The 24,681-nt window shown below is 38.0% G+C and overlaps 1 protein-coding gene and 2 long non-coding RNA genes across 3 annotated transcripts in view; all 3 read left to right on the forward strand.

Annotated features, from left to right (window-relative positions):
- Positions 1 to 24,681, forward strand: part of LOC146739509 (uncharacterized) — a 271,508-nt gene that overhangs the window by 11,239 nt on the left and 235,588 nt on the right. The gene's annotated exons all lie outside the window — the stretch shown is intronic.
- Positions 1,338 to 15,205, forward strand: LOC102809703 (uncharacterized). Its single transcript, XM_006823542.3, has 8 exons — positions 1,338 to 1,463; positions 3,033 to 3,227; positions 7,275 to 7,480; positions 8,182 to 8,365; positions 8,480 to 8,836; positions 9,356 to 13,608; positions 14,032 to 14,175; positions 14,261 to 15,205. Exons 1-8 carry the CDS (start codon positions 1,391 to 1,393, stop codon positions 14,483 to 14,485), a joined length of 5,637 nt encoding a protein of 1,878 aa, XP_006823605.3. The 5' UTR covers positions 1,338 to 1,390; the 3' UTR covers positions 14,486 to 15,205.
- On the forward strand, positions 23,003 to 24,639 carry LOC146739510 (uncharacterized). The gene is made up of 3 exons (XR_014930207.1): positions 23,003 to 23,047; positions 23,886 to 24,073; positions 24,260 to 24,639. It is a non-coding gene; the product is annotated as an uncharacterized LOC146739510 (long non-coding RNA).

The raw sequence follows: 24,681 nt of genomic DNA on the forward strand, positions 1-24,681 counted from the left end.
TGAAACTAATACGTTATCAGATCGGAATGCTGGTTTTCCCCTTTTTATATTTATAGCACAATTTGCATGATGTGAGGGGATTCCCCCCGGGTGTATTCACTTTGCAAGGGTGTGGGCGTAATGGCGTCTGTGAAACTGCCTGTGAAAAGAAAAGTTTGCGATTTAATGTATGTCCTAGACACGACATATATAAATGTGAGATTGCCGTTTGAACATTGTGTCCTTGTTTCAAATTTGTAAATAGTGCATGCACATGCACTTACCTGCTATTCTACCTAAACATGGGGCAAAGTGCAAGATGGATTAATCCAGTGGAAGACGAAGAACATGTCCGACGCTTGGGATTTTATTGTAGTGAAGAGAAGAATTTCTTATAACATTCGGGATTTTTTTCATGAAAATTTTCTGATATTTGATTTTCCGGAATTGACAAGCATGCTTCATTTTAAAGGCCTATAAAGGCTTAGAATACCCACGTTCAAAGTGGTAGCGTTGCTCTCAACAAATGTTAATTCATACAATAAAATCGAGATGCATGCTAGGTATTGAGAACAATATTTGCATAAGGGGTTTAAGCAGAGATTGTCAAATCTGAACAATCACTGACCGTACATTGACAGTAAGTATGTTAATTAGATATGCTTAAATATAACATATATTTCGTCGACTTTTGTATATACAATGGTTTGATGCGACAGTCCAATAAAAACATACCCCCGAATTAGGATTTTGTCTTAACCCTGCAAATATAAACTGACCATAAGAACATTAACCAGCATGTGATACTGTAAAGGGGTTAATTATTCATTCAATGCCCTAAATTAAAACCCAGTGAATATGTAAAATTTAGCATAGAACACATTATCTAAATGATAAAACCGTGAATTTAAAACCCACTGAATATGCCTGAAATGGTAAATCAGCGAAATTTAAACCTAGTGAAAATTAATCATTTTACAGTTACTGTAATTGAAGCGGGTAAAATATAGCGCCATTTGTCGAGTTACGCATACAGTGGCAAGATAGTCTTGATCGGCCCGGGGGAATCCCCTTCAACTGCCAATGAAAATGTTAAAGGTTACTTCATTCGTGTGTGGTGTGTGTTCAAATTGCGTGAATTTAAATTCTCTATTTCCATGTATATAGAATATTGTAATGTTGTAATTATTACCTCAAATACATTCTCAGTTTAGGTATCAATGAGATAAACTGTCTCATTCATGATTCATTCATTACAACAAACATGCACACCATTGCAACATCCCAGTAACCCCTCCTGAATAATGGTTTGATCTGCATTAAGGCAACTCGGGTAACTAGAAATGCAACATTCTCTCATGCAAGCAACGCATGATCACCGTGTATTAGTAGTACAATTTTGACTCCCAAAATGCAGCGGTACCGTTCTATCAATATGACATTGAAGTTACTGTTTCTATGGATACTCAATACACTGTTCATAGGTAAGCTCCGCTGATTCTCTGACAAACTTTGTTGTTGTATACGTATTATTTTGCTGCTTTAGATTAGTTCTTATGTCGTTACATTACTTTAATACAATTCGGTCAACAGCCAGTTTAACCATGGAGGTAGAAAAGAGACTTTTCTACCTCCATGGTTTAACATAGCAAATACTGTACCGTAGGAAGTCAGGTGTGGTCCCCATAATCACACAAACACATTGTAGAATTTATGACTCACCATTCTCTGGCGGTATTGGACTATAAGATGTTAACCAATAGCAAATCGACCATACTTCCACAATGTCTATAATTGTTGAACAACTGCCAGTGCATGTAATAAAGTACTATCACGCGCTCTGTACGTGCAACAGGAGATGTTTAGAAGCTGTATTCGATATGAATAAGGGAATTCCCCCAAAAGAAATCTGAAGCTGAAAACGAGGCTACCATAAGCAAAGTAGCATTCTAATATAACATGGCTATGCGCCCTCCACCAATCAGATCGCCGGATTCACGACTTATATTCTCTGTATAAATTGAGAGAAGTTAGTTAGAACGTGGTATTGTCAGCTGATCTTGATTGACAGGAGATCGACAAACGAACACACATGATTAGTTAATCTAATTAGTTAATCTAATGCAACATTTTATTATTGGAGGGGGTATAGCCATGTTAGAAGCCGGTTATAAAATGACACGCCCTTTATACATGGTCGACAATTTATATTAAAGCGCGGTGGTCGTCGCGCAGCGCGTGTTCGAATTTCATGTAAATAAACAATGTATTTTACACGTGTTGTATACGTCGCTATGCGTCCCATATCGAACAGGGCGCGGCACGACGACTACGGTTCTTCAAGGTTAATGAACCCACAATTAGAACGAACCCGGATTTGAATATAGCCCAATAACCGAAGTGGCAACGTTCTGAAATCCAAATCCATATATTAAAGCGGGGGAGTCATCACCTGTACATGCGTCAGATGGTCATGACGTGTCAATGTTTACAAACAAGCGTCTATCCATGAGCCTTTGCGTTTTTAGCGTGTGTTGTTATCATTGTAGCTTTAAAGGACGTTAGTCGTCGCACCATAGCGACGTATACAACGCGTGTAAAATACATTGATTATTTACATGAAATTCGAACACGCGCTGCGCGACGACCACCCGGCCGCCCTTAAAGTTTAACTGCCAGTTTGCATAAGGCAACGCGATAAGCAACGCACCATGCTTCACGTGTTTGTATGAACATGTAATGGTGTCGCAAAGATATAGATAAGCCGGGCAACGTCGTCCGAAAAAAAAAACAGTCATAACTAGTTGCACTTCGCCACAGTTTCTTGCCCCCTGTACCCACAACAAATAAATTAAAGGTATATTGCTGTATAGCATTCTTCAACTAATATCGGTTTAAGAAAAATAAATTTGTCTATAAGACTTCGCGACACCACTTTCGCTTTCAAAGTTAGTGTGTCTTCGCTAATTTTGAAAAAAAATAACAACTGAGTTTTTATAAAACTCGTCATTGACACATAAACAAGTGACCTATTGTTTTGTTTATTTTTGTAGGAAGCGTAACTGCAATGGCATTTAGAACGGTACCGCTGCATGGGGGCAACACGAGTAACCCAGCAATCAGCTCTACGTGTGCCCTGTGCCGGCCACGTTATTCCCTCGATGGTGGTAGTTGCTATGATCCCGTGAAGGAAATTTGTTGTGACGGTAAAATATATAACATTGAAAGAACTCCGTCACTTCGTTGTTGTAAGTATAGGCATCGGATAGTTGTTTAAGAATCAACGGATGTAATTTTGACGGAAACATATCGGTTTGGTATTGTTGTGAACAAATTGGATTACAATTTATCGTGACATAACCTCTTTTTTTTTTGTAGCACACATAATGGTATATGTTCGATCCAAAATAAAAACAACTAATAAGCATGTAGTGCCAATACAATAACTGACATATTTATTTCATTGTTTCAGTGAAATTAAATCGGGGAGTCGTCACCTGCGCATGCGTCAGATATCCATAGCTTTCACCAATTGTGTAGATTTCAAGTATTCCATACAATATGTATATATTGATATTCAGGGATACTTGTTTATTTATACGGCTATAAGTAGATGACTTGGTCTAGGTCTTGGTCTCCCAGGCATAATTTGTTTAATAAAAAATAATATTTTTTGCGTAAAAAATATGTACATATATTTCAGAATACGCATGGAGTTTTCAAACTTATAAGCTATTGGGAATTAATATTAATACATTTGCAAGGTAATTGTGTCTTTGACGTATATACTCATTAAATAATGATATTAATAATGTAGATGGCACGTGTCACCGATGACAATATTTACTCGTTACTTGCAGCAAATAACCCTATAAACGTTAGGTAATCAACACAAATGAAGTTGTACTAAAGTCCAAAAGATACGTTCAAGGTCTGCATTTTTTCATAGCATAAAAACGATTTACTCTCTTGCTTATTGTGACACTCTCCAATCAACTGATTTCCATTCCCCTGAAGAGTCAAAATAGTATGTGCCTTCATTTTACGCCACGACTCGAATTTGTTTTTTTGCTTGACGTGTTCATTTGCTTTCAATTGCGTTTCAGTGGCTGTCACAGTCGTATTCTGAGTCTTGCCCATAACATTTTGTTTCAAATTCACGTAGATATCGAGGGGAAAACTCAAATTTTCAACTAAAGCTAATTTGCATAACAATGTTTCAGCCCTTGGTCGCCATATTGGACACGCATACAATTAGTTATTTAAGTATATGACCTTGGTAGTACTTATTAAGCTTAAGTGTACACATTCAAAGTCATTATATGCAATGACAGGCAGAGTCCAGTGAACTGTCATGAATTAGTTTACGCGTATCTGTTGACCGACTTAATTAGCTGATTATTAGCGAATTGCTGTGTTATGTCTGTCATCGTTTAGGCCTATTTGAAGTTTTGGACGGAACGTGGCTCAGTGATTTGGAACTAATTACGAGATAACCGTCGCTATTCTGACTACGATTTCTGACAGTTGGTATCCGTAGTTATTAATGTAGTGAACGATTAATCAAAAGATATGACGTATTCAGTACTTAGTGTGATTGGCTTTATGATTGAAGGTTACGCCCTAGAGTCTTTTTACTGTTTTGTAATTGGTTAGAGTTTTGAAAATGAATAAAGAGAGTTTTGAGTTGGTCTTAGCATGGAACTATAAACCCTAACTATAGTTCCATGGTCTTAGCGAGTACTCCACGATAGACGCAGTCTAAGTCCAGTCCTGGAGAGACTTGGGGTGAGCCTTGACGCAGTCTAAAAGAGTCTTGGGTCAGCCTTGCGATAGTCTTGGGCACTTTTCCCCAGGGCGCTGTGTCTTATAGAGTGCTCAAAAGACCGACTAAGACGAAAGTTGAAACGTATTTCGTTGTGCGTGTCTTATTTGACTGTAAAGTATAAGTGACTTTCCCGAACCCGTACCTCAAGGGGACGTGACATAGAGCCGAGACGAGATTCACCCCTGGCAAGTGTGGAGAACCCCAGAGGCCGAAGATTTCCCCCTGATAGAACTAACATTCTGTAACAGCACTGTAACGTTTTTTTGGGAAAGTTCAAGATTATTGAAGGAACCCGTTTTTGACTGAGCTGCTTTCATGTATTGATGCCTGATTGACACCTGCAACACATATTCATTCTATTTTTTTTCCAAATTTCATATTTTGAATTTTGTTCCATTTTGAAGTTAGTCATTTGTGAGCTAAATGGTTTGCTATTAGCATTCAACAAATTTCAAAATAACTTTTCATCAGTGTTGTGGAGTAAAGCTTTGATGTCAATAATAACAATGGATAAACAACAACACTTCAGTTTAGATATGGCTATACATGGACACAGTTTTTTATTAACGGGACAAGCTGGAACTGGCAAGACTAAAACTCAGATTGAACTAATCAGGAATTTGAGGAAAACCAAAAGAGTTCAAGTTACAGCTAGCACAGGCATGGCTGCAAGGCAGTCGAGCGCCTGTGGTTTGGATCGGATGATTTCTTTTGTTTCCATTTCGTTGTACGCCTAGAAACATGGCAACGTTGTTTTTGGTGAATATATAACATGTTCTGTTCCAATAAAGGATTTTGACATGCATAACAATTCCTTAATGACACATTTCCTGTACTCTATAAAATTTAACAATGCCACTAGCCCACGATGGACTTCCTGTTCAACAAGTTGTTGACTGTTCGCGTCACTGTACGTAAAAACACACTCTCGAACTTGACAATTTTAAAAATCAGTTTTTGCCTGTTGCAATGGCAGTGATGGGCCAGGATTTTTCGTCAATTAATGACGGTACGATCTACCTGTGAGTATGAACAAAATCAGCCAGCCAAAAAAATCACAGAGAAGTTAAAATCCGTTGCTGGTGAAAAGTTACCCCAACTTTGGGGTCAAATTTCTCGGTAATGAAAAAGATATCAAAAATTCAAACAGTAACTTAGTGCCCACATTCAAGCTGAGTAGAATGAGCTACGGTTGGCCAATTTTTTTTCCATATTTTTCCTTATAACTAGGGTGAATGTGTGACCTACCTACCAAGTTTGAGCAAAATTGGCCATACCAAAAAAAATCACAGAAGAAATAATACGTAAAAACACTGGAAATCACACACACAAAACGACGAGTGATTATAAGGGCAATCCTATGGAGCGGATCGCCAATAATTAATATTTCATTTTTGTTAGTGTATCTTTAATTTTATTTATTAAAATATGTACACATTATATCTAATTGGGGTGGAAATTGCCAAGCCAATTTATAAAATTATAAACAAATATTTTCGTAAATAATATTGACCGCGAAATACGCCCTTGAGAAGTGTTACTGACGCAATATTTCATATTGCAATTTCTTTCAATTTAATTAGTTGTATTGCAATGCATTATTAATAATGTAAATATATATATATTTCTTTATTTCATTGATGAGACTGAGTTATATATTAGTTGCGTACTATAATTTATCTATATTGGAAAGCGGTTATGGGGATTATTAATTTTAATAAACAATATTCAACTATCCTTTGCAATAATATCATAATGATAATGTTTCTTGGTTTTTGAAACTATGGGCATTATCAGAGCATGGATCTTATTTTGGAACTCCTGCCAGCCTGAGAGCAACATCACAAATCAAAATGGCAAATTAATAGCTTCTAAGGTTGGTATTCCTAGAATAGTGCCAGTTGTAACTTTAATTCTCAACAGCGAAGAAAAGACCAGTTACTGCGACAAAGCCCTACTCCCCGCGCGATTCCCCAAATACGAAACCCACTTACCGCGAAAGCCACTTACCGTGAAGCTACTAGTTAGTAATAAAAATATGTTTTGCAATCACAAATCTTAGTTCTGTCTTCTGAAACCTTCTTTTGATATACGACGATTAAATTTATTAGTATTTAAATTTCAATTCAATTTCTGATTGAGATCGATTTTATTACACCTATTATCGAAAAACTGGCTGCGATCTTTGTTCATTTTGTTTTTCGCATTCTTTTAATCCATGTAATACTTGACTTTTGTACTAGCCAATATACGAGAAGTTGAATGTTAGCTGGTAAAATAATCACAATATTCACCATGTTATACTTAATACCTCAAAAATTCAGCATTACATTCATTAACAATATCTTGCAAACAAAGCTTTAGTCACAACGCTTTAGCAAAACTAGCCTGTATCTTTTTTTTCGCGTCACTCAACTTTATTTGTTCAACAATTTACGCAATACAATTTTTCCCGTAATTTGCGCAGGTGGGGATACACCATACATGCCGGACACCCATTCCTGCTGCGGACCTCTCACAACTGATCAGTATCGTATCATCACAAGTTCATCGGAAATATGTTGTAGCGACTCCGAGGGCGTGGCATGGGTGCATTCTGTTATCGGGAAAGGACGTGTGATGTGCTGCGGAGGGAAGGCATTCGACTCTGACAAGAAGATATGCTGTAAAGGGGTAAGCATGTCATCATTCGAGTCAGTGCAGAGCTCCTTACAAGATTACACAATCCTGACACCATTCTCCATCCCAGAGTTCATAGCGCAAGCAGGCTAACACCTCTGCCACACGCGCCTTTTTACGCCATGATTTGCCACATATCAATACGCAGGTGTTGTTCGGTTATTCAAGACGGCGGCCCATACCCAGTTGGCAAGGAAAGTATTACATCTTTCTCTTCCATACACTTTCCATAACTTGGTTTTAATTCCACATCAGAATTGTATTCATTCAGAATACGTTTTAAAGTTGCCGCGAACTCCGCCATATTTAAATATAGTTCGGGTTTGACCCTATCAATGACCTATCAATTTGCATAAATGCATAATCAAGCTGTGGCAGAGGTGATTTGAAGAAGGGACATCTTACGTGGAGACACTCGTCCGAACACATATCAGTTAAACGAATCAGTTTGTTTGTTTGTTGAAAGTTTATTTTCGACGTATCAAATTATGCCTTGTATATATGATATTGATGGATATGGCACACAAATCACTCGCTTTAATAATAAATTAATGAAGTTGACCTGAAAAAGTATGACTAAACTAGTACTACAGGTGTTGGGAGACTGTGCTAGTACATATCAATGCCTTTAGAAAAAATTACTCATAGTCTATATGCCGATACAAACACATAATCATAATTCGTTCCGTTGACAGCATTTGCACATGAACACTTCTTCGTCAAGATGCTGTGGACACAGGACGTACTCCAGCGAGACTCACATGTGCTGTAATAAAAAAATCATCCGTATACGAAATGGGCGTGCCCACTGTTGTGCTAGTACAGTCTACAATCCGCCCCGCGAAGCCTGCTGCAATGGACAAGTTGTTATAGGGCATAGTAAGCATTTGACTATTGTTAAATTTTGTTGAAAAATGAAATGTTATAAAGACTTATATTGTTAGAAAATGTTTTATGTTGTTGTATTATGTAATAATTGTACTTTTTTTGCAGATAAGGAAAACGTATCCAACGACGAAACATGCCAAGATTTAAGCCAACGTACAGTTGCATCACTTCCGGAACGTCTAGATTTGCCATGTGGTAACGACACCTATGATCCGTTGCATGAGCTCTGTTGTGACGGTGTCCCACACTACATGGATGCTGGCGATACGGAACGTGTATCGTGTTGCGGAAGACAAACATTCAGACCAGAAACTGACCTGTGCTGCAATGGAGTCGTTTTCCTGGGATCAGATGAGCTGGATATTACAAATAGAAGATGCTGTGGAATACAAACTATACTCGTCTACAATTCCAAATTACAAATGTGTTGCGACGAACAGATATATAATAAACATTCGTCTGGTAAGTTTGATTTTTTTTGAAATGTTAAATCTGGTGCAGAAAATATGATGACATCATTTTTACTATTTGTAATGTATGTGATGACGTTATATCGCTTGTTATATCTTATATTATTCAATGACGAATATTATACCGTTTTTTGTCATTTTTGTTGGCAAAATCACAATTCTCCACACCTTGACTCGTTCTCGAGTTGAGCTCATAGTACCGACCGTACGTTCTAATCGTAGAGCGCTGATCTAATGTCATTTAGGCAGATAAACACATTAATTATTCAACACAATTTTCATTTTTACGTTTTGGTGTTTATTTTTTTTAATATTATATACACAAATCTATACATACTCTAAATTATGTATGAATATGCAATGAATGATCAGCAATCGTGTATCCTCATCACATCACCAAATCACTGACTTGTTTAAAAAATATTAAATCAGACAATTAATAAAATTAAAAGAAACCTGTAATTGAGCGAGTTTTCACACTGCACAATAACATACGATATATATTCTACAGGATGCGACGGTTTGACGAAAGATATATTCGTATCCATTGGTGGTCTCGACTATAACGGTTGCGGAACCAGTATGGACAATTCTTGCCGAACCATAGCGTATGCATGGCTATTGTTGAAGTACGGCGACACATTGAAGATTGACGGCAGAAACAGTGAAAATAACCCGTACAAAGTTTGCGCATCCTTTGATGGATTCGGGCTGACATGTAACAAATCAATTACAATTCAAGGCACGAATTCACCGGCGTATATTAGTGGGGGAAATCGCTGTAATGTGTTTTCGTTCTACGGAATACCAAGCACTAAACCAATTTCAGTAACACTGTCTGGTTTGACGTTCGTCAATATTTCAGCGCTGACATATGACAATGGTGCGATTTCTGCGATTGGTGTTAATTTACACGTATTTGACTGCGTGTTTTCGAATACCCAAGATGGCTATGCAGTGTGGTACGAGCCAGGGAGCGTGATACTAAATGCAAATATGTGCCTGAAAATCAATATTAGCCGATTTCTGAATAATTTCGGCGGTTTAAGGATAGTGTTACCCAAGTCAAACAGTTCAAATAATAGTACTGTTTCAGTGATGGTATCAAATACTTTTTTCCAAGACAATACACGTTATGGCAGTTTAGTATTGACAAATATCGGCTCAGTGAACTTGACAGTTGAAGCCACCAAAGTACAAATTTCACGAAGCGCCAATGAGCTTGGCGGCGCCCTCCATCTTGGACCTTTGCAGACTGACGGGCCAATGCCAACACAAACACCGTCCCTGCAGGATAATATGTTTCAAGAAATGGATTCCAATGACGACGGATACGTTTCAGTAATTAAAGAAACACACAACATGGAAATTGATTATAATATCCGTTCTTACATATTTTTTAATGACTGTATTTTTAATCACAATAACGCAAGGGAAATGGGAGGCGCTATTTATGCTGATACACCAGACTTTTCAGAGTTGATATTTTCAAACATGTCAATACTCCACAATTCTGTATCTAATACATTTAAAACCGGGAAGGGCGGTGGTATTTACCTTAATGGAGGCCATGTCACATTCCTTAACGTAACGATGGTTGATAACAACGCCACGTTTCTCGGTGGCTCTGTCTACAACGATATTGACACTAAAATACTAGAGATTATTGACAGTTCTTTTGAAACCAGAGTACAGGGTGATCAATCTTCATCACAGAACGGGGAGTTGCTTTTTTCCATATCCAACATAATAGACATATCAAACTCCAGTTTTATAGTGACATCAGCATCTCTGACAAACATTACAGCTGTGTTCATCAGTGCTAAACTAAACTATACCATCGACAGTGAGACACTCATTAGATGTGACTCTGGCTATAACATAGCTATAGACAGCGTTTGCAAGAATGGCGGAACCATTTCATCTTTTAATTGCATACCTTGTTCAAAATCAACCTACAGCTTCGATCACGGCTACAGTTCGGGATGGGAAGTGTACCCCATAGACTGTTTACCATGCCCGAAAGGAGGAGATTGTGAACATGCACATGTCCACGCCAGACCAGGCCAGTGGGGTTACCAAGACAATACATCGCTGATAAGCAAAGCAATATTCCAGCCATGTCCTTCTGGATATTGCTGTGATAACCACGACCAGCACGAATGTCCATCCTTCAACTCGTGTCCAAGAAATCGCACGGGAATTCTATGCAGAAGATGCAAAGATGAGTACTACAATGTTCTTGGTTCGACTGCGTGCGTTCACATTTCAGATTGCTCAAAGGAACAGGCTATCTGGCAGATAATCCTTCTTATTCTAGGAGTTCTATTGTTTTACTTGTTCCTACTATTCAAATCGGAACTGACAGAGTTCATATATCAGACATATATCATGAAAATAAAAAGTGAAAAGAAAAATGATTCAGACGATGACGGCGGTGACATATCTCCAAGCCATTCTAGTGAACCAAGTATTAAAAACGATGAATACAAAAGACCGTGGCTACGGGAACATGGCCTGCCATGGCAGTCATCTGATGACTATGTTAAGATTGTGTTCTTGTTTTACCAAGTAGTGGATCTTCTAATTGTGGAGGACACCTCCTTTCCGCGATCACATATTTCAAGCGTCCAAATCTTTGTCGTTAAGCTGTTCAATTTTCAAATGGTTCCTCCATTCCTAACTACATGTGTAGACAATAACAGCAAGGTATTTCTCAATTCGTGGCAATATGAATTACTGTTATTTTTGTGGGTTATCGTTGGTTCCAAATACGTATTTGGCTCTGTCGTATGCAGAGAATGTTCAATCCGATGTACGAAATGTCCGAGGAAAGTCTCAAGATTTAATAGTCGTATTACAAAGGCATATATGCAGATACTTATCTTGGGTTATGTGGTATTGTTGAAACGCTTGCTCAAGCGAATTCACACCACAGAGATAAATAATAAACCTGAAACAACGTATGACCCGACTGTCGAATCCTGGGAATGGGTGTGGTATACTTCTGTTGTTTATGTGTTCACTGCATTATTCCCCTTTTGTGTTGTTGTTTCTTTGGGTGCATATCTACTCGAGAAGAAATACATCGGCGTTTCCCAGTACCTTCTTGCATGTATCTTTCCTTTACCATTCATTCCTGTTTGGTTGTACTGCTATTATTGCGCACATGGTAAGACATCAAAGGATTACATTAAAATGGACGATAATGGTCACAGTTACCCTATTTTGGAGGTTTTACAGTCACCTTTTAAAGTCGGATCACGATACTGGGAAAGTGTATTCCTATTCACTAAGCTGGTGTTAGTCTGGTGCAATGTTTATATTTTGAATGCGTTCCTGCAATCGCTGGTGATGGTCAGTATCTGTGCAATTTTGGTCTGTGTCCACGCTGTTTTGCAGCCATTTTATAGTAAACGAACTAATCATATGCAAATATTGTCATTGGTTTTGCTTGTTCTGATTGCTGGTATTAGTTGTCTGGAAAGAGTGCAACGTTTGTTTTTTATTCGATTTGCCGAGCCGCATGGCACCATAGATACTGCATTAGAAATTACACAGTTTATATTGATTTTATTTCCCATCGGTTTGGTGGTCTTATCTGTGGTATTATTTCTGTTTCTGCGTTGTCTAAACTGTGTACAGTGCACGAAAAGTGATGATGTGCCACACCCTGTGTCTCTAAATAGCGTATTGGAACACAGTACACGCCAGTCATCTAAACACCAGAGTACTCAAAATGACATATCGCAAATTGCCCCAACGGATACAATAGAAAAACTGAATGCAGAACGTTCAAATCCCATTACCTCCTTGAAACACCGTACTAATATGAAGTCTCCAGCAATGGCTATTGATAGTGGAATAGGTTCTGGCTTTGTGCCGTCTCGAAATAAAAGTACCATGCCCTTTGAAACAGTTTTTGAAGATTGTGCTAATAACAAAAGTGGCAGTTCGGTACCTTATGATGATATTTTATTGGATCGAGGGGAATCTGGAATAATGGCACTTCCACTTGAATCTGGTGCTCAAAAACAAACAGTTGTGGACATACATTTGCCACTGCCTAAGAATGATAGGGCCGAGAGTCCCTTGTCTCTGCAGTGCCCATCGGAAGTGTACAACTGGAAGGAGGATCATGCGTATGACTTATCATGTATAGCACAATTTAACAACATTGTTAATCAACTTCCAGACAGGTCGGTATTGTCATCTACCAACTTCACCACAAACACATTCGCAGCGGGGCAGTTCAACTATGAAGGAGGTCATCTAAGTATCGAACTGTCTGGAATCAACTTGTTCATCCCGCCCGGAGCTTTATCAGAGGACGACGAACCTCAAAATATTCACATTTCTGTGTCACTAGTTGATCGTGAATACCACCGGCTAGGAGCCAATGAAACAGCATTGTCCCCTGTTATCAGAATTGGCCCACATGGTCGGAAGTTCCGAAAAAATATTCTTCTATCAGTGAAGCACAATTTGGGTGCGGGTGTCACACCTGGTAAACTTAAACTATGGGCGAGTGATACCGATATGAAGCACTCAACACACTGGTACAATGTAAGTGAGAAAGGACGCGTATTTTGCATTTCACAGGGTGAAGATTCCATTTCATTCATTGATACTCTTAGCATGTACACTGTTATCTGTGACGTCAACCAAATGAAATTTAGAATTGGAGCATTTATCACTCGTTTGAACATTGCATCTTCAAAACTGAGAGTCAGAGTATGGAGAGACACTGCTGCCGATCTGGAGGTAAATATATAATGCTGTAGAAACGTAATGGCAATCGGGTCAGACCCTGATCAACTATACATGTTCAATGATATAATGCATTCATAATATGGCACAACGCTCGGAAATACAAATGGCAAACCATTGTGGTATTTCCAAACTAAAAGAAGGGGTCACATTTAGAACCTAATAACATGTAGAACCTACTAACCTCCAAAAACATTTGTCAAAATACCACAAAGTAGACTATCTATTACGATATATTCTATGTTAACCTTTTATCACCATGTAGAATTGTCTTCACCATGAGAACTATTCAGAAAACGATTCCGACCATGGCGCCCAATTTATTTCAGACAAAAAAATGTAAAAATGAATGCACTCTAATGCATATATATATAAGTCGGGTAATTAACTATTTAAGATGATTTATTTGTTTTCCAGCTCGTAAATGTCAAAGAGTTAGCACTGCGTGGAAAGAAAATTGGCAATGACAGTGGATTTGTTCTCAGTAAAAATGGGAAAGGGCTAAATATAAAAATGGAGAAGCTATGTGATGGACATAGAACGTTGGATGGCACAGGAAAGGTACGTTTACCTTGTCAGTAAAATTCTACCGTCGATTAACTAATTACGTGCATTGACTATGCTATCTCTAACTTTCCTTTTGCAGGTGATACCGAATGTGGCGATATGGCAGCAGTGCAATGGAATTGGACCCTGTCCATCAGCTACTTTCCTCATAGTTGACTCAACTTACAAAGATCAACCCGAGGCCACATGTAGTGTTCAGACATTAAACTTAAGTTGTCATCTAAAAGTTTATGATGACACTGGTGAACATTTAATAACGACTTTGGATATAAAAGAAAATAACGATGATGCATTTGTAACATAATTTTACACCATGAGGAAGAAGGGTTCAACAGCTTCGATTTCTCATGATTGACATGATTACCATTTTCATATGTGCATTTTGTTGTTTGTACGACTTTCTTTCTTTTAGGGGCCTTGTAAGCTAGATTTCAAGATTTCAGGAGAAAGCCAGAATAATTTATTATGCTATTGAATATTCAGTAAATATTTGTTTTTTTATCATTAAGAATGCAAGTTCAACAGTGTAGAATAGAATGTGAAAACGACTTTTACCACTGAGAAATAACAGGAGCTTTGAACACAATATGTTAACTTAAGCATTTATTTGTGTTAATCAGTCTAAATTAGAATAGGGCTGGGCAATTTTTTATATGTTTTTCATAAATTTTCATTTATTTATTTTTATTATTTATTTTCTGAAAGTTCACTAATTAATTTAATAATATACTGTTTATTTGTTCTAATTTTAGTACATATTTAAAATGAAATTTCAAGTATTTTAATTATATCAAGGTATCCATTTTCCGTATTATTTTTGCTCATATATCATGTTCCTGTAGTGCCATACCTGTTCTGTAGTAACCATTACTTATAAACAATGTATAATTCAATATTAATTATTTGACATTAACGATTTGATGTTAGCTCACCTCATGCGGTTTTTATGATCGTTTGTATGTTAATTGAAGCAACATAATTTGCATACATAATTGATATAAAAAAGTGTTCAAATGAAGAAAAACTTAATGTGACGTTATGTCTATTTAACACATTATCTAACTTACTAGTGTGTAGTGCTATTTTACAAACACCCTATATCGGGAATTTGTGTCTAACTCCATAGCAACAACACGACAACGAGTGATACACGTACCGCTCTGGTCAGTGGAACGAGTAGTCTCGGAAATAATTGGATAATAATGAAGTGCTGCCACTGATTTCTATTTGGCATGAGGAAAGTATTTTAGATTGATACACGCAACTTCCCGTGATAACCAGTTTTACAGGATTATTGTACAAAAAGACAAGGAGTTGGGGTGAGATAAACTCGCAGAACAGTGCCATCAAAAAGTAAAATCTTTGAAGTCAAAATTCAAGGAAGTAACACAAATAACCATAGTGGTAGGGTACGAATATATTCAAACACGGATCTAACTGCAGAGGGCGTGCTATGCAGACCTAATATAAAATTACGCTGTCGTTTTTAATTTCGTGTGATCGCAAACGAAATACACCATTGTAGAATCAATGCGAACACTGATGTTCTCACTGGCTCTGCAATGTGTATTTGTAATCAGTCTGAACCAGGTATTACATTGTGTTAGCCAAGTCAAGCAATGTAAGTACATAGATAAGAACAGACGCAGTTAATCTTCAAAAAAATAGTTTGGTTCAAATTGTTCACATCTCATATATGAAAGCAATTGGTTTGATAGTTTTAAAGAAGAAGTCGAAAATATCATTTTGACTAAAAATTACATAAATGTCATCACAGAATAAACAAACCTGATAGAGACTCATCCAAGGTATATAATATATAATACCAAAATAATCAGGTTCGTAGTTTTCAAGACGAAGTTTAAAATAACATGTTTTAACAAAAATGACAGAATTATTAGCTGAAAATAGAGAATTAATGATATTGTCACAAAATGAACAAACCTTACAGAGGTCCATCCAAGGTACCTACATATAACATACCAAAGTAATCGGGCTGGTTTTTCAGAAGAAATTGAAAAATATATAATGATTTTACCAAAAATTACAAAAACATTTGACAATTAATTAGACAATTATTGATAATGTCAGAATATTTTCGAGCAGGATGAAATAATATAAATTGAAAATGCATTTTTGATAAAACTTTATGGTGTTCTTCATCATAAAATAAACCATCATTTTGACAATAAACAAATCAGTATTCGCCCGGACACTAACAAAAACGGTTCTCCACACGTGTCAGGGGGGAAACTCGTCTCGTCTCTCTATCGCGTCCCCTTGAGGTACGGGATCGGGAAAGCCAGTTAAGCTTTACAGTCAAATAAGACACACACAACGAAATACGTTTCAGCTCTCGTCTTAGTCGGTCAATCGAGCACTCTATCAGACACAGCGCCCTGGGGAAAAATTCCCCAAGACTATCGCAAGGCTGACCCAAGACTCTCTTAGACTGCGTCAACACTCGCCCCAAGACTCTCCAGGACTGCACTCGACTCGCCAGGACTGCGTCTTTCGAGGAGTACTTGCCAAGACCAACTCAAACTCTCTGTATTCACTTTCAAAACTCTAACCAATTACAAAGCAGTAAAAAGACTCTAGGGCGTAACCTTCAATCATAAAGCCAATCACACTAAGTACTGAATACGTCATATCTTTTGATTAATCGTTCACCACATTAATAACTATGGATACCAACTGTCAGAATCGCGACGGATATCTCGTAATTAGTTCCAAATCACTGAGCCAAGTTCCGTCCAAAACTTCAAATAGGCCTAAACGATGACAGACATAACACATCAATTCAGCTAATAATCAACTAATTAAGTCGGTCAACAGATACGCAAAAACAAATTCATGACACATCCCTTCACCAAACTGAGATTGTGCCTCCTGGCATAACACGTTCACAAATCAAAGATACCGTCCTCTACTCATCGTCATACGGGTTAAATACAATACTAAGAAAAGGTATAAATCAAAAAGAGTAAAACACACTAATTAAGTACAATGATTATAAAGTCTAAATACAATGGTTATAAAGTCTCAAATATCAACGGTTATAAATAAAAACAAGGTAAAGGCTACCAAACGACTCACTTTTCTCAAAACGTTCGCTGAGGTAACCCTTCGCTGCACTGTCTCCGTTACTAAAGTTACAAACTCTATATCAAATAGTCAAAAAACTAAGGCGTGGCGGTGTAACCAAGCGATCAGCCAATCGCTGCAGTCGACAGCATGATCACGTGATTACCAGGGATGCGTCTCTCGGTTAAAGCATTGCAAAGCGGTAACTAATAAACAATGAATAAACAAGCTATTAATCAAACTCCTGTCATATACGCTTATAAACTTCAACTGAACTCACAAGTCGTTAATCTAAACACAAGTCATACGGCGTGGAAACAGAATGCAAAGACAAAGCTATCATAACACATTACTCCTCTGGCAAAAAAGACGGGAAAGACTAAAACGATAGAAACTACTAAGTTACATATAAACCTGTCAATCATGAACAAAAGCTTGCGTTATAAAACAATACATATATAAGCGCACCAAACTCTCACCTCAAAAAGACATTAAAAACGTTACAAAGTGCTCTAAACTCAAAAAGCGTCAGAAGTATTCCGGAAAACAACACATAAACAAAAACAACTCTTAAAACGTCGGTATCTCTGTACTCGACAAATCTCAAAACTCTGAAAAACTCATTGGGGCATTACTTTCCCCATCATAATCCGTACTCATAAACTCATTAAAACACCATAAAACTTAACAAAACTCAAAACACTGTGTTGCAAATACTTGTCCACTGAGGCGCGCTTAAATCGTTACAAAGGACCTCGCACGTCACCAAATATCATTTCAAAACAAAGATCTGGGCGCTCACATACATACAATTCAATACCACAACAACAACAAAAACGGTAAGAAAAAAGATAGGAAAAGCAAGCAATACATTACATTACTAAGCAATAGTGTTGGGATTGTGAAAAAGGGTTCAACGTCTTGAGTTACACAGTGTCAGTTACAGTGTCCAGCGAGCAGTTCTCTAAGCAATACACAGATAGCTAAAGTTCTAATCAAAGTCTATAAGCGTCTCCTCTTGTCGTCGCGTTAGTCCGGGTCGTTCTTTCATCTTCTTGTCTTTAATGTCGCTCAATTCTTAATTATACAGTCCTATCCGGTACTGGTCCTTCCAAAGGGGCTTCGAAGTCTTCATCTCTTCAGCGTCGTTCATCGGTGCCATACTGTTAACGGTGTTAGTCGTCAAGCGCGGTTTCCGAGTCGTCTCTGCCATGGAGCTGTTAATTCGGTTCACAAGCAAGACACCTCTTCGCCATTTCACTTCTCTTCACAGGATGTCAATGTGTGTTAAACACCTGCCCGGGTTCATCCAAAACGTATCACGGGTAAATTCTTCTACTCTCGGGTTCTCCACACGTGTCAGGGGGGAAACTCGTCTCGTCTCTCTATCGCGTCCCCTTGAGGTACGGGATCGGGAAAGCCAGTTAAGCTTTACAGTCAAATAAGACACACACAATGAAATACGTTTCAGCTCTCGTCTTAGTCGGTCAATCGAGCACTCTATCAGACACAGCGCCCTGGGGAAAAATTCCCCAAGACTATCGCAAGGCTGACCCAAGACTCTCTTAGACTGCGTCAACACTCGCCCCAAGACTCTCCAGGACTGCACTCGACTCGCCAGGACTGCGTCTTTCGAGGAGTACTTGCCAAGACCAACTCAAACTCTCTTTATTCACTTTCAAAACTCTAACCAATTACAAAGCAGTAAAAAGACTCTAGGGCGTAACCTTCAATCATAAAGCCAATCACACTAAGTACTGAATACGTCATATCTTTTGATTAATCGTTCACTACATTAATAACTATGGATACCAACTGTCAGAATCGCGACGGATATCTCGTAATTAGTTCCAAATCACTGAGCCAAGTTCCGTCCAAAACTTCAAATAGGCCTAAACGATGACAGATATAACACAGCAATTCAGCTAATAATCAACTAATTAAGTCGGTCAACAGATACGCAAAAACAAATTCATGACAAATGAATCATAATAGTGACATAATTTTGTTTGGTTGAATTGACTAATAAAAAGTATTGGACGTAAAAGTTGAACACCGCTGAATTACCGGGGTCAAGCATATTGCAAGCCAATTTTATAATTCAAAATAATTTATTGAGCCTTAGAATTCAACACATATTCATGTTAAAACATTGAATGTTGTTTGGAAAAACGGGATTCGGAAGATGATTATCGATCTTGTTTCCTAGCTATAAATTACATAGAGGCATACTATTGTGATCCTTGTTTACGTATGCGCGTATCAAATTTATACTAAGAAATATACTGCTGGGACCTAATGCGAACCAATTCTCTTGTTAAAACTTTGGAAATAAAATAGAATCAGCGCCATTGAAATAGTGTAATACATTATCGCAAACAATAAATAATAAATAATAAATAATAAATAATACAGACCTATATTTGAACCTATTAGCGCAAGGCCGTAGCTAGCGGGGGGGGGGGGGGCAACCACGTATTTAGTCTGTACACGATTTGAAATAAAACATGGTAAGCCAGTTGCGTGTACTTTGTTTATATTTATTACTGAGCGCGTTGACACGTTGACGCACAGTGGGTCAAACGTTACCTTCAAGTATTTCTGATTGACACGTCAGCCACGTCAGCTCCGAAGAAACGTTGCACACAACTGTCAATGTTGATGTTTTATAGTACAAGCAGTAATGTGAGGAATACCAGTATGATTGATGTATGACGTCGCCCTGACAGTATGTATGGCAGTAAATTCAACTGAAAATCTATCACACTCGCCACAATCTGATGATATAAATCATTTAAATTACGGCTTCTCTCTTTTTGGAATATGCGGTGGCCCTGAAAATGGTCGTTTAGTTTGGTTGCTATGAAGCCACTAATCAAGCTCGATCACTTCATTGTGATCTTCTTGGTGGTCGAGATTCCACAGGGTCTGCAATGCCTCGCGGCGGCGGGAAGCAATTGACAGAATTTCGTAAACGATGCGGAATATATTTAAACACATTAAATGTATATTATCTTTTCTCGGATCATGTCATCCAAGATCTTGAGACGCGATTTGCTGATCATCACTCTGGTCTGATAGCTGCACAAGCACTTTTACCATGCAACATTGGCCAGCTCACATCAACCCATGTGACCTCAATTAACAACTACTATGGAAAATTGTTACAAAGGGATGATTTTTTTGAATATTTAAATTGAGAAGTATATAACAAAGTTCAGTGATACACCAATTGAGCAAAGGCCCAATGATGCTGTTTCATCTCTTGCTGTTTGTGATGTCAACTATTTCCCAGCTATCCACATAATTCTCACAATATTCTTTACAACACCTGTCGGAAGCGTGTCATGTGAACGTTCTTTTTCTGCACTTCGGCTGGTGAAGTTGTGGACGCGATCTAGCCTGGCTCAAGGCAGACTCAGTGCTCTTGCAATGTTACTAGTACACCGAGGCACAGACATCATTCCTTCCCCAAAAGTGATTTATTCAAGGAGATAAATTGATATGCTATTGCCAAAGTTGTAAACATAAACTGTGTATTTTACAACTATCAATTGTATTAATCAGTCCTGTACATTACATTAATGTTGCTCCTATATGAAGATAGAACAAAAGTGTTTTGTATATATTCATGAAATATATCAAGATGATTTTATTGTTAAAAATATATAGATATACCCCCTTGTAGCCATTAACTTATGGCGCAACTGCACACCTCTACGCCTTTATACATTTATACGCAACTTAAAAAAATACATTTGCTGCCCCCTAGTGAACTGATTAGATTAACTCAATCTATTAATTTGTTTGCACATTTTTCACTATACTACGCTAACGAAATACAGCTATATGAAATACGGCCACCGTGAGATAAGAACTGTAAACTGATAAAGATTTAAAGCAAGGATTTCACTATTTCGCGCAGACCCATGCTTAAAGCGCGGTGGTCGTCGCGCAGCGCGTGTTCGAATTTCGTATTAATAAACAATGTATTTTACACGCGTTGTAAACGTCGCTATGAGTACCATATCGAACAGGACGCGGCGCGACGACTGCCGCCCTTTAAGGCGGAGGCTCCATGCTAGGGTCCGAGGCACATGGAATTGATTGCGGTGCCTGCGTCAAATACGCATTGTAACTGGATAAAATGATCGAACGTACATTGACAGACGGTGTAATGGATTTACATAGTCAGTGGTTGTTGTGCAATGTAGCCATAAATGATGATGTACATGTATTGTAATAAACAATTCAACATACGCACCTTGTCTGACGGTGTTCCGCCAAGCACGGCACATGCATGTGTAAATGCCGTTCAGTATGTTAAATATTCTCTCTGTCCTGATACGGCATGTCTTGGGAAATCCCCACATTTCGAAAGGATGTCGTCTTTGGTCTCAATTGTGTCACGTGTATGCACTTCCTGTTACTGTGTTCTCACTAAGTTGCAGTGTGTAGCAGTCACCTCCATGGATATGCTACGGTGGCCAGTCAGTAGTGTGCTACTCGTAGCATTCTTCATTCTCAGCTCCAGCCCTTATACCACAGGTAGGGGATGTTATATTAATGTAGTTAACTATCGACGTCGTTTTATTAGACGATTTAATATTGTGCAAATTACTTAGAATTTGCTTTGGCGCGTTGAACTGCCTATAAATATACATAATTAGTAAAATATTGTATTTAATTGCATTGTCATTAATTAATTTAAAATAATATTTGGATTGTTAATCTATGAACTACAGGGTTAATTGAACGATATCTAATATAATTATTGTTGTCACTGCAGTTCACTGTTTCATGTTCACCGAATGGGAAATGTGACTTATAGAAGTAATATTTATTTTTCTTAAACTGTTATATATAAACGAATATTTTAGCGAAAATTGGTTTATAAGTTGTTGAAATTTTCCCCAAAAAGAGATCACGCCCCCTATCATTGTTAGGAATTTTCTCTAACGCTATACTTATTCCTATCACGTCTGGTGAGGTCACTCATTACATTGTGGCTTGAACTGAGCTGTAAATCTACTCAATGAGGTTCATGCACAACATACCCCGACTTACATGTGATAGTTTCTTCCGGCGGAGTTATTAACCGCGATTTACACGAATGTCACTGTGTACGAATCGAAGTGTATATTGATACAGGAAAAACAGTAATGAGTGATAAGTTTCACTCTTGCCTTTTGTTTTACCTTTCTAATTTGGTCTTACTCCGATTTTTGGTACTTTTGTTGCTCATTTTGTTATGTGCCTCATTTATACATATCCTCATAGATTGTGAATCACATATTATAATAACAATAATGTCAAAGTTCAAATAAAGTTATTGATACATGAAAATATTAGTGTATGTATAAAAATGGTTAGTTTAAACAATACACACCGCAAATTGTTATTCTTCATGGGATTTTGGAAAAATGCCTATAGGCGCGGATTTAAGCACGGCTGCCACAATTTGCCGACGAAATCCCCAAGCAACATTGTAGCTAAGTAAACAACCTATTATATCTATGCATTTCATAAATACAGAGCGAAACGTTATAGAATTATTGGTTTGATTGTGTTTTTTCTCTCTATTTGTTTCTGAAGATTCTATGACTGTTGAATCTGATCATAATATACCATGCCGTCGTTAGATCTCGTGATGAAACAACATGTGCATTGTGTAGGCCGTCGTATTCACTGACAGGCGGTCGCTGATATAACCCCGCACGTGAGTTGTGCTGCGATGGAAACATATACAACGTACGTCACATGCGTAGTGCCCGCTGTTGTAAGTAATATCACGTAATAGCACACACGTATTGAAGATTCGGTTGCAGTTTGCATTTACACAATCCGTAAGAAGATATACATTAGTCGTGTATATGAAACCCAACTGTACGAAATCACGTTAATTTGCAGCTTTTATCAGGGGGGAATTCTTCTCTATGGGGTTCTCCACTCGAGTCAGGGGGGAATCTCGTCTCGGCTCTATGTCACGTCCCCTTGAGGTGCGGGATCGGGAAAGTCACTTAAGCCTTACGGTCAAATAGACACACACAACGAAATACGTTTCAACTCTCGTCTTAGTCAGACAGTCGAGCACTCTATAAGACACAGCGCCCTGGGGTAAAATCCCCAAGACTATCGCATGGCTGAACCAAGACTCGCCCAAGACTCTCTAGGACTGGACTTAGACTCTCTTAGGCTGGACTTAGACTCTCTTAGGCTGGACTTAGACTGCGTCTTTTGTGGAGTACTCGCCAAGACCAACTCAAACTCTCTTTATTCATTTTCAAAACCCTAATCAATTACAAAGCAGTAAAAGGACTCTAAGGCGTAACCTTCAATCATAAAGCCAATCACACTAAGTACTGAATACGTCATATCTTTTGATTAATCGTTCACTATATTAATAACTACGGATACCAACTGTCAGAAATAGTAGTCAGAATAGCGACGGTTATCTCGTAATTAGTTCCAAAGCACTGAGCCAAGTTCCGTCCAAAACTTCAAATAGGCCTAAACGATGACAGACATAACACAGCAATTCGCTAATAATCAGCTAATTAAGTCGATTAACAGATACGCGAAAACAAATTCATGACACTTTACCCCACTCGTTACAGGTGGAGACACACCTTACGATCTACTCAAAGAGTCTTGTTGTGGTTCTAACAATTGCATTATATACAAACCATCAGAGGAAATTTGTTGCATTGGATTCGAAAAATCAGCCACCCACGACCGAAGCCACGCAGACCAGTGGTGTGCGACAGAGGCATATAATGCAACGAAACATATATGCTGTAAAGAGGTAAGTGGAAATGTATTTTACACGCGCTTCCAATGCAAAAGTAGACAACAGAAGCTAGGACCGTTGAATATAGTAATATATAGTAGCGAATATTTCGTTAATTGTTGTCCGAATAGTTTCAAATTGACAAGCTACTATCACTCTGCATGTCTATATTCGGCACTCCACAATACATATATTTTCCAGTCTTTACACAGAAGAAGGTCGTTGACAAAATGTTGTGGCGGGGAAGCATATACCACTTCTAAATATGTGTGCTGTGATGAACGCAGGATTCGTATAAATAACAATAGAACCAGATGTTGTGGAGCAAATAATTACAATCCCATCCAAGAAGTATGCTTTCAGGGAAGCGTTATACAAAAACACGGTAAGGGTTAATTAAAGATTTAATATACGCTACTGTAACAATGGACTATTATACCGTGCACTGTTACGGCGCGTTGTCATTGGTTGTGCTGCTTAGTTAGCGTCCTTGAATCTCAACAAACTATAACTACACGATCGGTTTCTTTTCATGCGTCCCGCGTCATATATATTTTCAATTTTTCAACTTTTCGGTGTATAATAATTGAAAATAAAGATTCTCCATTGGCTATCATAACGTG

The sequence above is a fragment of the Saccoglossus kowalevskii genome, chromosome 8, assembly GCF_978046115.1.
Source record: "Saccoglossus kowalevskii chromosome 8, keSacKowa6.1, whole genome shotgun sequence".
Lineage (NCBI taxonomy): Eukaryota > Metazoa > Hemichordata > Enteropneusta > Harrimaniidae > Saccoglossus > Saccoglossus kowalevskii.